This window comes from Podarcis muralis, chromosome 3, assembly GCF_964188315.1.
Source record: "Podarcis muralis chromosome 3, rPodMur119.hap1.1, whole genome shotgun sequence".
NCBI classification, from domain to species: domain Eukaryota; kingdom Metazoa; phylum Chordata; class Lepidosauria; order Squamata; family Lacertidae; genus Podarcis; species Podarcis muralis.
Genome location: NC_135657.1, coordinates 16,748,264 through 16,762,500, shown reverse-complemented (window position 1 = coordinate 16,762,500; position 14,237 = coordinate 16,748,264). Strand labels below are relative to the sequence as shown.

The following is a 14,237-nucleotide window of genomic DNA, read 5'->3' as shown; positions in this document are numbered from 1 at the left end:
AACCAAATGGGAAACAATTTCCACATAAATCAAAATCTAAAACTAAGAATACAGCATTAATATCACAGTTTAAAATGACATAGGTAAAAAATAGCAGCAATTTAAATAAAAAACAAAAACAAAAACAAAACAAGAGCCCTCTCTGCCCAGCAGCAGCAGCGGCAATGGCAGCAGTCCTTTATAGAGCCCATCAGGCCCCGCCCTGGGCCAGGTGGTGAGGGCAGGACTGGGACCCTCAGGCGCTGAGCAGGGGAGTCCTCCTGGGTGGTAGCCACAGATAGTAGCCACATATAGCCTTATCTCCCATTAATTTATCTCAGGCATAGGCAAACTCAGCCCTCCAGATGTTTTGGGACTACAACGCCCATCATCCCTGACCACTGGTCCTGTTAGCTAGGGATGATGGGAGTTGTAGTCCCAAAACAGCTGGAGGGCCACGTTTGCCTATGCCTGATTTATCTCATTGTCTTTTAAAACCATCCCATTTGGTCACTGCCTCCTGTGGTGGTGAGTTCCACAGTTACGCTATGCTTTGAGTGAAGAAGCCCTTTTATCAGTCCTGAATCTTCCAACATTCTGCCTCAAAGGGTGACTATACATTTCCACACTCCTGTGCTTGAATGGCTTTGATTTAATGGAGGTCCCCATGCACACACATACTAGAACATTCACAGATATTTTTATAGCAGTTGCAAAATGGTATAGCAGCTTTGTGACACTTAGATGGGCAAGGTAGTGATTAGCCTGGAGTGCTTTGTAGGTTAATAGACACCCCCTCCCCACAAATAAACTCATCACCTGTTACAAATATCCATCTTGCCAGAGTTCAAATTTGGTCTGTCTGTTAACTCTCTGTTGACAACTGCCAAGAATTTGGAGCTTATGCTGTCTGTGACATCATTCATGACAGCAGAATGTTATATTTGCCTTCAGCTCCGGTTGTCTCCGTGCCAACAGCAAGGGGTCAGGAGTATAAATCCCTCCAACTACAGAGCTATCAATGCAGGAATCTCCAGCAAATTTTATTCTTGCTCTCCTGCCCTATGCCTAATTGATAGTTGTGCGTAGCTGGAAGCCTGCTTGCAGAAGTTAGTTCTAATAGATCTCAATGAACAATTCCAATGAATGATCCAAAGTTATTCAATAAATTCACCTCCAACCCCCCAACTCCTTTCATCAGTTTATAGCATTTTTATAATTCAAACCCCTTTTGAAATGTTCTGTTATCTCTGGATTATTCAAGTTTCTTTGGCCTTTCCTATGTAGAGGTTGTTGGTTCATCAATTAATTTTACTGGGTAGGGGGCAGTGTCAAATAAACTCTACTTATTCCCAAGCACTTCCCCTATGATAAAAGTCAATATAGCCCCAATATTTATTTATTACCTGCCATGTTGATCCACCTTGCCAGAGTTCAGACATGGGCTGACTTTAACTGCTTCTAACTCTGCCAAGACTTTTGAGCATAACCCGTTTATGACATCATGCGTGACATCAGAATGTCCATGTTTGAATGCTGCCCAGGCTGTCACCATGCCAACAGGGGTGGCCAGTAAACCTCTGCAACTAGAGAATCAATCAGCCTGACTATCCAATACCTGTGGGTTATTGTTTATGCTTTCTTGATCCTTTTTATTATTCAGGAATAACTGGTCCTCCAAATAATTTTAATCAGTATGAATATTCAGATCTACAATTTCCAGAGATCCCTGGGAAGAGGGATTGGGTGTTAAACCCCTCTAAGAATTGTAGGTCTGTGAGGGGAACCAGGTCTCCTAACAACTTTTGGCTCCCTTAATAAACTACATCTCCCAAGATCCTTTGGGGGAAGTCATGACTTTTAAGTGCAGCACAAAACCTTTCTGAACCAGTACAGTACTAGGCTAGCCACCCCACCAGCTGGCAGTGTCTTTCAGTTCTGCATTAAACTCTATTGAACTCAGGACTTCTGTGTAGGCATGCATAGGATGGCAGCATGGCACAGTGGTTAGAATGGACTATGACCAGGGTTCAAATCCTAACTGGGCTACAAAGCTGACTGGGTGACCTTGGGGACCAGCTGCTGCCTCTCAGCCTAACCTACTTCACAGGGTTGGCAGGGGAAGATTAAACGAGGAAGGGATTAAAACCATGTTTTCTGCCCTGAGCTGCTTGGAGAAAAACGGTGGGATATAAATGCAGCAAACATAAATAAAGGCTGCACTTCCTAAAGCTCTTTATAAAAATTAGCCCCAAAGAAGCGAATAGTGGTGGGTATAGATCAAGGGAAGTCATAGTCCCCATCTATTCTGGCTTGGTCAGACTACACCTGAAATATTGTGTCCTGTTCTGGGCGCCCAAATTTAATAAGGCTATTGAAAAGCTGGAACATGTGCAGAGGGCAACTGAGATGATCTGGAAACCCAGCCTTATGAAGGAGCTTTCAAGAGAGGAGACTGAGCGGAGATACGATAGCCATCTTCAAATATCCGAATGGCTGTCCCCTGGAAGAGGGAACAAGCATCTTTTCTCCTCCTGCTCTGGAGGGTAGAACTCGAACTCAGGGCTTCAAGCTACAAGAAAGGAGGTTCCGACCCAACATCTGGAAGAACTTTCTGACGGTAAGAGCTGTTTGACTCCCTCGGGAGCTTGCGGACTCTTCTTCCTTGGGGGGTTTTAAGCAGAGCTTGGCTGGCCATCTGTCAAGGGTGCTCTCAGCCGAGATTCCTGCATCGCCGGGGGTTGGGCTAGATGACCCTCGGGGGACCCTAATTCAAAGTGAAGGGCGGCCAAGGCTCCTTCCCCCCCCCAGAGGGGAAAACATGGCGGAGCCACCGCCTCCTCTGGGAAGGGATGAAACCAAACTAGGCGGGGACTTCTCCCCCCTTCCCCCGAGGAAGCGGCGCGGCAAAGGAGAGCCCCGGCGGCCTTCCTCGCCTCTGGCCTGTAGGAGGCAAACGGCTCCCGGCGCCTGGGCGGAAGAAGGCGGGCCCTCGGCGGGGCCGCGATGGCTGACGAGGGCGGGCAGCCTCCGCCGAAAGGGCCCTGCTGCCGCGCCGGCCTCCCCGCGCGGTATTTCTGCACGGCGGGCCGCGGGATGGAGCCTTTCCTGCTGAGGGAGGTGCGGACTCGGCTGGACGCCGCGCAGGTGAGGCCCTCCGGCCGGGCTGCGAGGAAAGTCCTGCGAATCCCTTTGGACCGAGAGCCTCGCTCCGCCTCCTTGCCGGCGGAGAGGAGGATGGGTGGCTAAACACGCTCCCTTTGTCACTTCGGTGCAGACGAGCGAGCTGTCCCGGGGTGAGGTTGCTTCGTCTGCACGGCCAGTGCCGGATTGACGTATAAGCTAAACAAGCTATAGCTCATGGCCCAACTCTCGGGGGGGGGGGGGGAGCAAAAAAATGTAAAGGTAAAAAAACTAGATGCACATTTCCAAAATATAAGATAAAAAGCAAATAAAATAAAACCTACATCATTTTAAGTTAGAGCTTAATAATTATTTCACTACGGTCATACCTCGGGTTACAGCTGCTTCAGGTTGCGTTTTTTCGGGTTACGCACCCCCCGAAACCCGGAAGTACCAGAACGGGTTACTTCCGGGTTTCGGCGGTCGCGCATGCACAGAACCGCTAAATTGTGCTTTGCGCATGCGCAGAAGCGCCAGATCGCAACCCGTGTGTGCGCAGACGGCCGCTGCGGGTTGCGAACGTGCATCCCCCACTGTATTAATATACTTGTTCTTAATTGTATTTCACTATTAATATACAGTGGTACCTCAGGTTACATACGCTTCAGGTTACATTCGCTTCAGGTTACAGACTCCGCTAACCCAGAAATAGTGCTTCAGGTTAAGAACTTTGCTTCAGGATGAGTGCAGAAATCGTGCTCCTGCGGCGTGGCGGCAGGAGGAGGCCCCATTAGCTAAAGTGGTGCTTCAGGTTAAGAACAGTTTCAGGTTAAGTACGGACCTCTGGAACGAATTAAGTACTTAACCCGAGGTACCACTGTACTTCTTAATTGTATTTCAGTTCAACAATTACTTTGATAAAATACATATTTTGCTTTGTGCAAATGGCTTCAGATACCTATTAGGCCCATAAATTACCATATAGCATATATTCAACACAAAAAACAGCGACAATTTGTTGTTGACAAAGGACAGCTGGACATATAAAGGGCCCATTACCTTCAGTACTGTAGCTTAGGGCCTCATCAAATCCGGCCGTGTGCATGGCCTCTCCCTTCTGGAGCCTCTCTGCCTGTTTGCTCAGAAGGGAGAGCTCCCCATACCCTCCGTGGTCAGTGGGGCGTTGCCCACAAAACAGTGTTGAGGACGCATTGAAAGCACATGGCTAGTTCTCCGCGCACCACAAACCACAGAAGAATCCTGGGAACTGTAGTTTAAGGGTGCTGGGGATTCTAGCTCTGTCAGGGGCAACTGTGGTTCCTGCTGTGATCCTTAGGGAACGGTCGCGTGCATTCTGGGTGTGCGTTAAGTGTAATTATTATTATTTATTAATTTATATACCGCCGTATACCTGGGGATCTCAGTGAGGTTCACAGAATAAAATCAAGGTATAAAACCACAAAATACATAATAAAAATAAAAACAACCCAATAGCCCCCACCCCCACAAAAAAACACATTTTAAAAGGGCATAGGACATGGGTAGGCAAACTAAGGTCCGGGGGCTGGATTCGACCCAGTCGCCTTCTTAATCCGGCCCGCAGGCGGTCTGGGAATCAGCATGTTTTGACATGAGTAGAAAGTGTCCTTTTATTTATTTAAAATGCATCTCTGGGTTATTTGTGGGGCATAGGAATTCGTTCTTTTCCCCAAAAAATATAGTCTAGCCCCCCACAAGGTCTGAGGGAGGGTGGACCAGCCTCCTGCTGAAAAAGTTTGCTGACTCCTGGCATAGTGTATCAATCAGATCAACCAAAGGCCTGGTTAAAAAGGAATGTTTTTGCCAGGCGCCTAAAGGTGTATAATGAAAGCTCCAGGCAAACTTCCCTGGGAAAGTGTTAGGTGCCAGTCCACCCAGTGTCTGCATCCCGGTCATAACTGGGACTGGGACTTCCTCCTAGCAGTGTAACAATAAAACGGCTGGCACATTTGCAAGGCTAAGCAAAGGTCCACTGTGGTTTCAAATCCCATGTTCAAATATCATGTGGCTTCAGCCCATTTTGTTAGTGTTGTGAGCTGCTTTGAGGACTATCGTAGAAGAGCAGGGTATAAATCAGCTAGCTAAATCATAATAAACAGATCATTTATGGGCAATGCCATTTTCAGATTTAGTATATAATCAGTGTGCATTCTCTGTCAAGGTGGAATATGTATCGGGAAAAGTCTTCTTCACCACCAGCGCAGAGCTGAGTATGCTGAAGGAGCTGAAGTCTGCGGAGCGGTTGTTTTTGCTGCTGAATAAATATCCTCCACTTTCCATCTCTAGAAATAAAGGTAATTTATTTTTTTTACTGTAGTCTTGTGGGTTTGCCTCATGCAAGCCTATCTCCTGTAACCTTCCACAGCGAGAAAGGCTACCCTATGGCCTTCCTGCCTCTTTGTTAAAAGGAGTCAGTGCTGAGTAGCTTTGGGGTTCAATGTGGTAAGCGGTCGTTCAGATTCCTGCTCAGCTATTTATTTTTCATAGCTTGCATCTTGCCCTTTATCTGTAGACCTCGGGGCAGGTTATAACCGAGAAAGTAAACACGACAAGCAATACTAAAAACTGCTAAATCTGTCCGTTCAGTGAATTTTGTGGACCGGGACTGTTTTTCATCTAAGGCCTGTCCCCCCCAAAAAGCACATTTTCAGTTGTTCTGCTCTTCCATGCTCTGCTTTTCCCTCTTCTTTATACACACTTTTTACCACTGAATTGGACCAAATGGCAAACCTAATTGCCGTTTGGTCCAATTCAGTGGCAACCTTGTGTCTTCCTGGGGGAAAGCGGTGGGACAAACCCAGAGTGTACATTTGTTGGGCAGATACAGCTTGCCTTTCAGGTGCTCGCCCAGCTCCAGCTGCTATTCATTCCAAGTGACCAGCACGTTACAAGTTACAGTTTGCTGGTGGTGCTGATGGCATCATCACAGCCATCAGCACCACAGACCCATATTCTGGCTCCTGAGGGTTCTCTTAAGCAGTTCATTGAGGTCAGACAGGTACTTGGCTAGCTGCTGGATCTTGGGTGAGGATTCTTGGGGGGCATCATCTAGAGGGGCTTTCCCAGTGTGCTTCACTGGGAGCTCAGGTTCTTGGCGGCGGCTGCTGTTGCAGCACGGTAGGCAGATATGGTACTGAGCCAGCTCACAGGCAACATGGCCATCGTAGCAGCTCCAGGAGGTGGTAGGAAGGAGCTTCCTCTGTCTTCAGTGTGCAAGCTGCAGAGGGCCCCAAAGGAACTAACTCTCTAGCCAAGACATCTCTCTGGCTATGTTCCTCATTTGGTGTACTTAGACAGGTGGACACTATCTCAAGATCTCACTTACCTAAATGGTTGTTGTGAAGCTTAAGATGCTGCTCGGCGCTTGTTGGAATAAGGACAAGATGTGTATTCAATAAATTGTTGTTGTTGTTTAGTCGTTGAGTCGTGTCCAACTCTTCGTGATGCCGTGGACCAGAGCACACCAGGTACTCCTGCCTTCCACTGCCTCCCGCAGTTTGGTTAAACTCATGCTGGCAGCTTCGAGAACACTGTCCAACCATCTTGTCCTCTGTCGTCCCCTTCTCCTTGTGCCCTCCATCTTTCCCCACTTCAGGGTCTTTTCCAGAGAGTCTTCTCTTCTCATGAGGTGGCCAAAGTATTGGAGCCTAAGCTTCACGATCTGTCCTTCCAGTGAGCACTCAGGACTGATTTCCTTAAGAATGGATAGGTTTGATCTTCTTGCAGTCCATGGGACTCTCAAGAGTCTCCTCCAGCACCATAATTCAAAAGCATCAATTCTTCGGCGATCAGCCTTCTTTATGGTCCAGCTCTCACTTCCATACATCACTACTGGGGAAACCATAGCTTTAACTATACATACCTTTGTCGGCAAGGTGATATCTCTGCTTTTTAAGATGCTGTCTAGGTTATTCAATAAATAGGGAAATTGAAAGGGGCCCTATCATAGCAAGTCCCTGCCCCCCTCTCCCTTTCAACCCCATTTTGAATAAAAATTGTGTTGAAGGTCTAGGGCAGAGCTTTCCAAACGTTTCCTAGCACACTTTTTAGACATCATTTCACGACACAGTAATTCAGTTTTACTAGCAAACAGGAGGTTAAACTAAGCCCTTCTTTCCAGCCCCAGGAGCAGTGCAGGGAGAGTTCACACAACACACCTGCACGCTGCAGCTGACACACTAACGTGCTGTGACACATGGAAAATTCTGGTCTAGGATAGTGTAGGCCTCCTTTCTTTTTACCTTGCTTGTTTAGCCCCTATTGCTCATGAATATTTAGGCAACCACATGGGAGCATTAGATCTACACAGGCGTACATGTGGGATTCTAGAGTCTGAGCTGTATGTTCACCAAGGTGTATGAACTAGTATACCACCACCATCATCATCACACCTTGACACATCTCCAGGATCCCATGCAGCTGGTGTTTGAGGAATAGACCCCCTTTTTTGAAAACAGAAAACAGTGATTTAATAGCTTTCAGTGTTATTTGCTTAATTAAGAAGTAAGAAAGCCCTTATTATTTTAGTCAAAAGCAGGAATGAAAACATTCGTTGGTTCTCTGAATAGCTAAAACATAACCATAGGCTTCATACAAGTTTAACACCTACTTAAAAATAATAGCACAATCCTAGCTATGTTTACCCCAAAGGAAGTCACACAGAATTTCAATGGGACTTATTCCTGTGTATTTGGGTGTAGGATTGCAATCTAAGCTTGCTTGAGTGTTTCTCTTGAACACAAGCTCTCCAGCTGATTAAGGCAGCTTAGTGGCTTTCTGGTTCTTAGATTTGGTTCTTAGGTCTTAGTATACCAGGCCCAGGAAGGAGGAAAGTGGCTTGCTAGGCAGAGTCTGGCGGATTAGATAAGATGGGGAGGAAGCATGGGTCTTAGGAGAGAAAAGTATTGCATTCCCTCACCCCCTAAGAAAACAGTTCTTGGAATATATTCTAATACTTCAAAATATACAGTTTATTGTTATGTGCTATTTATGTGTTAAGGTTACATGAGTTGAGATTCTTCATTTCTTTTAGGCAGAGTAATTCATGACGTTCAAAAACTTGTAAATGAGACTCCCAGGCATTGGCTGGATATGGTTACTCTTTGGAGAAGTCTTCGTTGCCAGGAGGTGAAAGAAGAAAACAGGTGTGAGGAACGTCCAGACCCCCAGAAACGGAAGCTGGAAGAGGAGGGCAGCATCCAAAATAAAAAACAGAAGAGAGAACTAATATCGGAGACAGTTTCTGGTGAAACTCAAACAGAAAACCAACAGAGCTGTAACGCCACCGAGGTTCCTAACAGCAACGGCTTGTCTTCGGGCAGATCGTTTTTGGAAAAGACTCCTGAACTTACTCAAGAGAAATCTGGCGAGAGCAGCAGTTGCTTCAGCTTCAGAGTTTCCTGCCGCTGTAGTGGAGCCCTTGCAAAAATATTTACTGCTCAGGTTTGTGGGGATTTGTTTGGCCACTGTGAGAACAGGATGTGGGACTAGATGGGCCTCTGGTCAGAATCCAGCAGAGCTATTCTTATGTTCTTATCTACAAACAAGATGCATGCAGCTGCTTTCAACACAATCCCAACATACAGCATCAGGCTGCTAAGGAAATAGTTAAATGTTCTTGATTGTGCGCTGCCAGCCCAGATTATTATGCAGGCGGCTGAGAGTTTATTTCTTCGTTATGCATAATCAGTAGTCATTAAGTTTTCTGAATGGCAGGCGCATAAGGAAAAAATAGCACTGCTTGAGTGGGCTGTATAGGAATCATTAGCATTCTGCATCCTAAATAATATTTTTAAAAGCAAGCTGAGCTTTACAGGCTGTCTTCTGTACCATCTTTTGGAATTCCTATTAATTGGCAAAGGGGTGTGTGTGGAGTGCTGAATTACGCTTGATTATCCATACTCGAGATAAATTTCAAGACTGCTATTCTGAAGGTTCGGTTATCAAGCAAAAATAACGTCTTGTCTTGTAAAGCAGAATGCTCTTAGTAGATGTTGATGAGAGCATGGAAGAAGCAATTAATTCCGTTCTTTGAACTCTTTTTCAAAAATGTCTTCGGTTTGGAAGAATATTCCATGAAATAATTGCTTCCTCCAAGTAATTATGGATTGGGTCATTTCAAAATTTCAGTCCTTAATGTGGACTACGCTTATCAGGATCTGCTTCAAAGAAAGCATGCATAAGTTGAGACTGCAAGATCTTTTGGCCCCAGCCACCATGGTCAAGGGTGCTGGGAACTGTTTCTAACATAACAGGATATGGAAGGCACCAGGTTAGCTTCCACTGATCTCAGCCTAACCCATCTTCTTTTCTTCCTGGCCATTTCAAGTTTCAGGAACAATTTGTCATGCCACATGCTCAGGTCTCTCTCGTTGCTGATTTGTCTTTTCAGGAGATGGGGAGGATAATTGGAACAGCTCTTATGAAGAATTTTGGATGGAAAGCAGATTTGAGAAATCCTGACATAGAGGTAACAAAATTAATACATTGAAATGTGGGTAATCTCTGTGGATTCTTGCTCCTCAGATAAAGGTCTTGATCTGACTGAGTTGAACTTCTTTGTACACTTAAGTTCCTCTCAAAGTCCCTTTGAGATTAGGCTTTGGGAATCAAACCAATGTGCCCTTCTAACCCAGTATGCTGTCTCCAACAATGGAAAGATCCAGGTACCTTAAGAGGTTTTTAACACAGCAAGGTACTAATAGAGCACAGCGATCCTGCAATAACCCGTCTCTGGATGCTTAATTTCTGAAGACCTCCAACCAGTTGGCAGTTATGAGATTCTCTGATTTATGAATGGCAGCCCTGTCCAAATTTTATATTTTGTAAATTCACTTAAAATATACTAGAATTAATGCATAGATCTGTACCTGCAACACCACACTCTAAAAGGGGAAACTTTTGCCACCTGGGTGAAATTAACCCCTTTGATTCCTATTAAAAGCAGGGATGTTACTAGACTATCATTGCCATCATCCCTAATAAACGTTTCTGGTCAGCAACATCCAGAGTTGTTTTAAAATTAGTCTTATTCTGTAATTCACCTAACAATAAGCAAAGACGAAAGAGCAAAGATAATGAGTTTTTAAATAACTTCAAAGTAGGATAAAGAGGATGCTAGCTGGATATCTAAAAGAGGAGTTACATGCATAAAGGTCTGCAAAGTAGTGAAATCTCCTAGGCAAGAAGTTGGACAAGGGAGTGGTGATTTAATCAGAACTTTAGTACTAAGGAGCCAAGAAGGAGAATTGAAAGAAAGCAAAGAAATTAGATATGGAAGAGGGCAAATCTGTGAAGATGCTTTAATCTCAGAAGTTTAAACGAAATGCAACAATAAAGGAAGCCTGTGAAGAGAATCAAGATTAAAGCAAAAAGAAAGAAAAATGAACAAAAAAATTTAAAAGAGAGAGAAGAGGCTTAAACCAGAAGAAACAGGATAAGCAGATATTTCAATTATCAACAAAGGATAGATTGAAAAACTGAATATGAACTATAGTAGAATCAATAGATAAAAGACAAATTTTAAACTATAAAACTGATTCCTTGATAGTTCATGCTTGTGGCAGTGCTTTTTTTAAGAAAACATTTTTCATATATATTTTCCTTATAGAATTTACAGCCCAGCCCTACAGACTTCCTGCCAAAACCCTGTGCTAAACTTCCATGGATAGTGTAGTGCTGTCTTTGAAACAACTAATGCCACTCTTAGCCAGGCAGAAACAAATGAGGAGTTCAGCACTGCATTGGGTTCTTCTCCACAATTCTTCCTCTGTTCTTCAATCCTCAGCACCAGTATAAACATATGCACTGGAAGATGCACCATGGTGCAACCTCAGATTGCACAGCTGCAACTTCTGTGCAAATCTGAGGATTCCAGGGATTGCCTTTGCCCACAAGGTGTACCTATTTGATACAGACAGCCCCCAGTATAATAACTTTTGTATGAGAACCAGATTGCTTGCTAGTTTAAATTTTAAAAAAAATACCATTGAAAATATCATTGAGATTATATATATATCAGTTCAAATCAGCTAAAGCTGAAATGCAAGTAACTCTTCATTGTAAGATTCCATTGCCTTTCAGATCTTTGTGCATCTAAATGACATTTACTCTGTGATTGGGATTCCTGTTTTCAGGTAAATACTGCATTAAAAACTACAGTTCATAGTCCAAAAAGACACTTTTAATTGAAGTAAATTTCTGAGGAGTTACTATGTTTCCCTGTTGTATATAAACAAAGAGTCCCATGGGACCTTAAAAACTTGACATTTTAATAGTGGCACGAGGCTTTATGAATTACTGCCCCCTTAAATCAGATCTGTGGACTGTTATTCTCAGATGGCTGATGGATTAAAATAATATACACATACATTGGTGCAGAGTGTGGAAATTCTAAGCAGTAGGACCAAACTGCCATGAAACGCAAGGGGTAACAGTGCGTTTGTTGCATTTCTCTGCAGAGCCCAGATTAGATGTATACAAGATAAGAACAGGCTGGTATAGCAGCAGTCACTGTGATGGAACTGTTGTGCTTGCTGACAATAAGAAGGGAGACAATTACTTTAGTGGAAAAGATCTTTCCAATTTCACTTCAAAAGACTTCTGAATTAAAGTATGGTGACTTGTGAGGTCAGCTCCAGAATGATCAGGGATGTTTAAATGTGACCAGTGACTGCTGTCTTTTGCATTTCATCATGGACTTTTAGTCCCGCTGTTTGCAAAGTTATTTTCCTTCCCCTGTACCCATGTGTGTATATCTGTTTTTCTAGACAATTTTCCACTGGTTCTTCTGGGCTATCTTCCCATCTGTTCTAGTCCTAAGTACTTAACAATATATCTCATTGTCATTTGTCTCTGTATCTTAAACAAGATTTGCCACCAGCTTATTCACAAATTTGAAGATTTGGGGATAAAAACTTCTTATCTATTTGGAATAACAATAGCGCATAGTTTTAGAGTTTGAGTATATTAGAATTCTGTGAGAGAGAGAAAGAGAGAGAGATACATTTTAATATGGTGTTTTGTTTGCAGACTTCCCTTGGCAAACAGATCATATATCAAAACAGCTGGGTTGCGATCTACCGTTGCTTGGGCTATGGCATCCCTTGCTGAAATCAAGGTAATCAGCCAAGTAGAGTTTTAGTTGCTCTTTGGTTACTCAGCAATTCTCAGTAACCAGAGTCTTGCCACTGGAAGTATTTTAAATGCAAGCGAGAGCTTGTGTAGTATCATGGAGTGGCCAAGGTGGCAGTCAAGAGTCCTGTTGACTTGGGAGTAAGCCCCAATGAACTCAAGCAGACTTAATTTCTGACTGAACACGCAAAAAATGGTGCTGTGTTTGGAGCTGTTTCTGCTTGGCTCCAGCCCCCAGGTGCATCATGGGAATTATAATGAATACCCTAAACCAGCAGCGGGGAACCCATGAGCCTCCAGATGTTTCTGGGCTCCCAACACCACCTTCCCTCTCCCTTGGCCATGCTGGCAGGGCTGGTGGGAGTTGGGAATCCCTCAACTGCTGGAGGGCCACCAGTTCGCCAGCCCTGCCCTAAGCCATGTTGTAAGGCTTGCTGAAAAGGAACTGTTAATGAACGTATGGAAAATAATTCATCAGTGCCCCACAGGCAATGAGATATAAGTTTTATTGGGTCAGATACATTTAGGCATGTTTGTAGATTGGGCTACATGAGTTTACAACATGCCTTTCAACTGCAATAGCTCCATTGTTACTAATTTCACACAGTGCCCCAACTATGCAGAATGCTTTGCCATTCCCTTGCTATTGATGCTAGCAATATATGAGAATTGTAGAGCAATTTCACAGGTGGGCATGGGGTTCAGATATGGTCAGTTGCCCAAGGTGACCCACTGATCCTGCAAAAAAGGCAAGATTTCAATCCATGCTTCCTACATCTTTGTTTACACAACAGCATCGTCTGTATTCTAGGTCTGTTCTTGTGGTTTATTCTAAATGACCACAGCATTGACCAGAGGAGCCTAACCATGAAAGCTCAGTCTTGGTTTCTTGCTTCCTTTAATTTGGTAGATAAGATCTTTGTACCAGAAGACAGATTTCCTAATGTCTTGACAGATGGAATAGTGGTGTTTGCTTTTCTTTCTTTCTTTCTTTCTCCACAGGCTGGTGCATTTGTACTGGATCCTACATGTGGGCTAGGAACAATCCTCCTAGAAGCAGCGACCGAATGGCCTGTAAGCTCCGTCATAACAGCAAGTGTGATGTCTGGCCACAGATGGCATTGCAGTCTCTTGTGGCCAAATCTGTAAATAATGAACCTCTAATATGCAGCAGCGGGGCTGAAAATTAGGTTCCAAAATTTCTCTCTAGAAAATATGTTGACTTTTAGCTTAGGCGTTCATGCTAACACAAACTACTGATTCCTTCTAGCTTGTGATTCTGCAGTTGGTGGTGTTAGTATGCCTAATTCTCAGTAATTATTTTGATAATTTATGGGGATTTTTAAAAAAAACTAATGTAAATGTTTGTTTTTTCTCTTCAGAATGTGCATTATTTAGGGACTGACATAAGTGATTCACAATTAGAAGGAGCCTACACTAATATTAAAGCTGCAGGCCTAGTGGATAAAATTGGGTTACTGAAAGCTTCTGTGACAGGTAAGAGCTGGCAAGGGTATCTGCAGTACTATACAAATCAATTTATTGCTTTATATTTCCTTTATTGTAATTGAAACAATGATTTGTGACTGCATCAAATACTTTGTGATGCCTTGTAGTCAGCTGTTAGTCCCTATTATTATATACAAAGAAGAAGAATGGCTGAGCTTTTCACATGCTTAAATGTCTAAATATCTCATAGCGTTGCCATTTCAGTCGGAAAGCATTGATGTTGTTCTTGCGGACATCCCCTTTGGAAAGAAGTTCAAAATAACAAAAGACATGACCTTACTGCCGGACGTTTTTCAAGAAATCGAAAGGTATGTGCGTTCTGATATCTGAGGCACAAGAACTGCTACTGCAGTTTGGGATCTGGCTAATGGTATTGCAGACTAAACAAAGGAAAGTCACACTTCAACGTGGCCATGTTACCTACTAGATGTTGAGAATTTAAAGCAGGGAGATAA

General features: G+C 43.8%; 1 protein-coding gene across 1 annotated transcript in view; it reads left to right on the top strand.

Annotated features, from left to right (window-relative positions):
- The first annotated feature begins 2,832 nt into the window (after positions 1-2,832).
- THUMPD2 (THUMP domain 2 tRNA and snRNA guanosine methyltransferase) overlaps positions 2,833-14,237 on the top strand; it is a 13,755-nt gene continuing 2,350 nt past the window's right edge. The window contains exons 1-9 of the mRNA XM_028724971.2: positions 2,833-3,126; positions 5,303-5,435; positions 8,174-8,583; positions 9,533-9,610; positions 11,224-11,276; positions 12,172-12,259; positions 13,276-13,347; positions 13,656-13,770; positions 13,973-14,090. Coding sequence (XP_028580804.2) covers positions 2,986-3,126; positions 5,303-5,435; positions 8,174-8,583; positions 9,533-9,610; positions 11,224-11,276; positions 12,172-12,259; positions 13,276-13,347; positions 13,656-13,770; positions 13,973-14,090 — 1,208 coding nt within the window. The 5' untranslated portion in view covers positions 2,833-2,985. The remainder of the gene's footprint in view (positions 3,127-5,302; positions 5,436-8,173; positions 8,584-9,532; positions 9,611-11,223; positions 11,277-12,171; positions 12,260-13,275; positions 13,348-13,655; positions 13,771-13,972; positions 14,091-14,237) is intronic.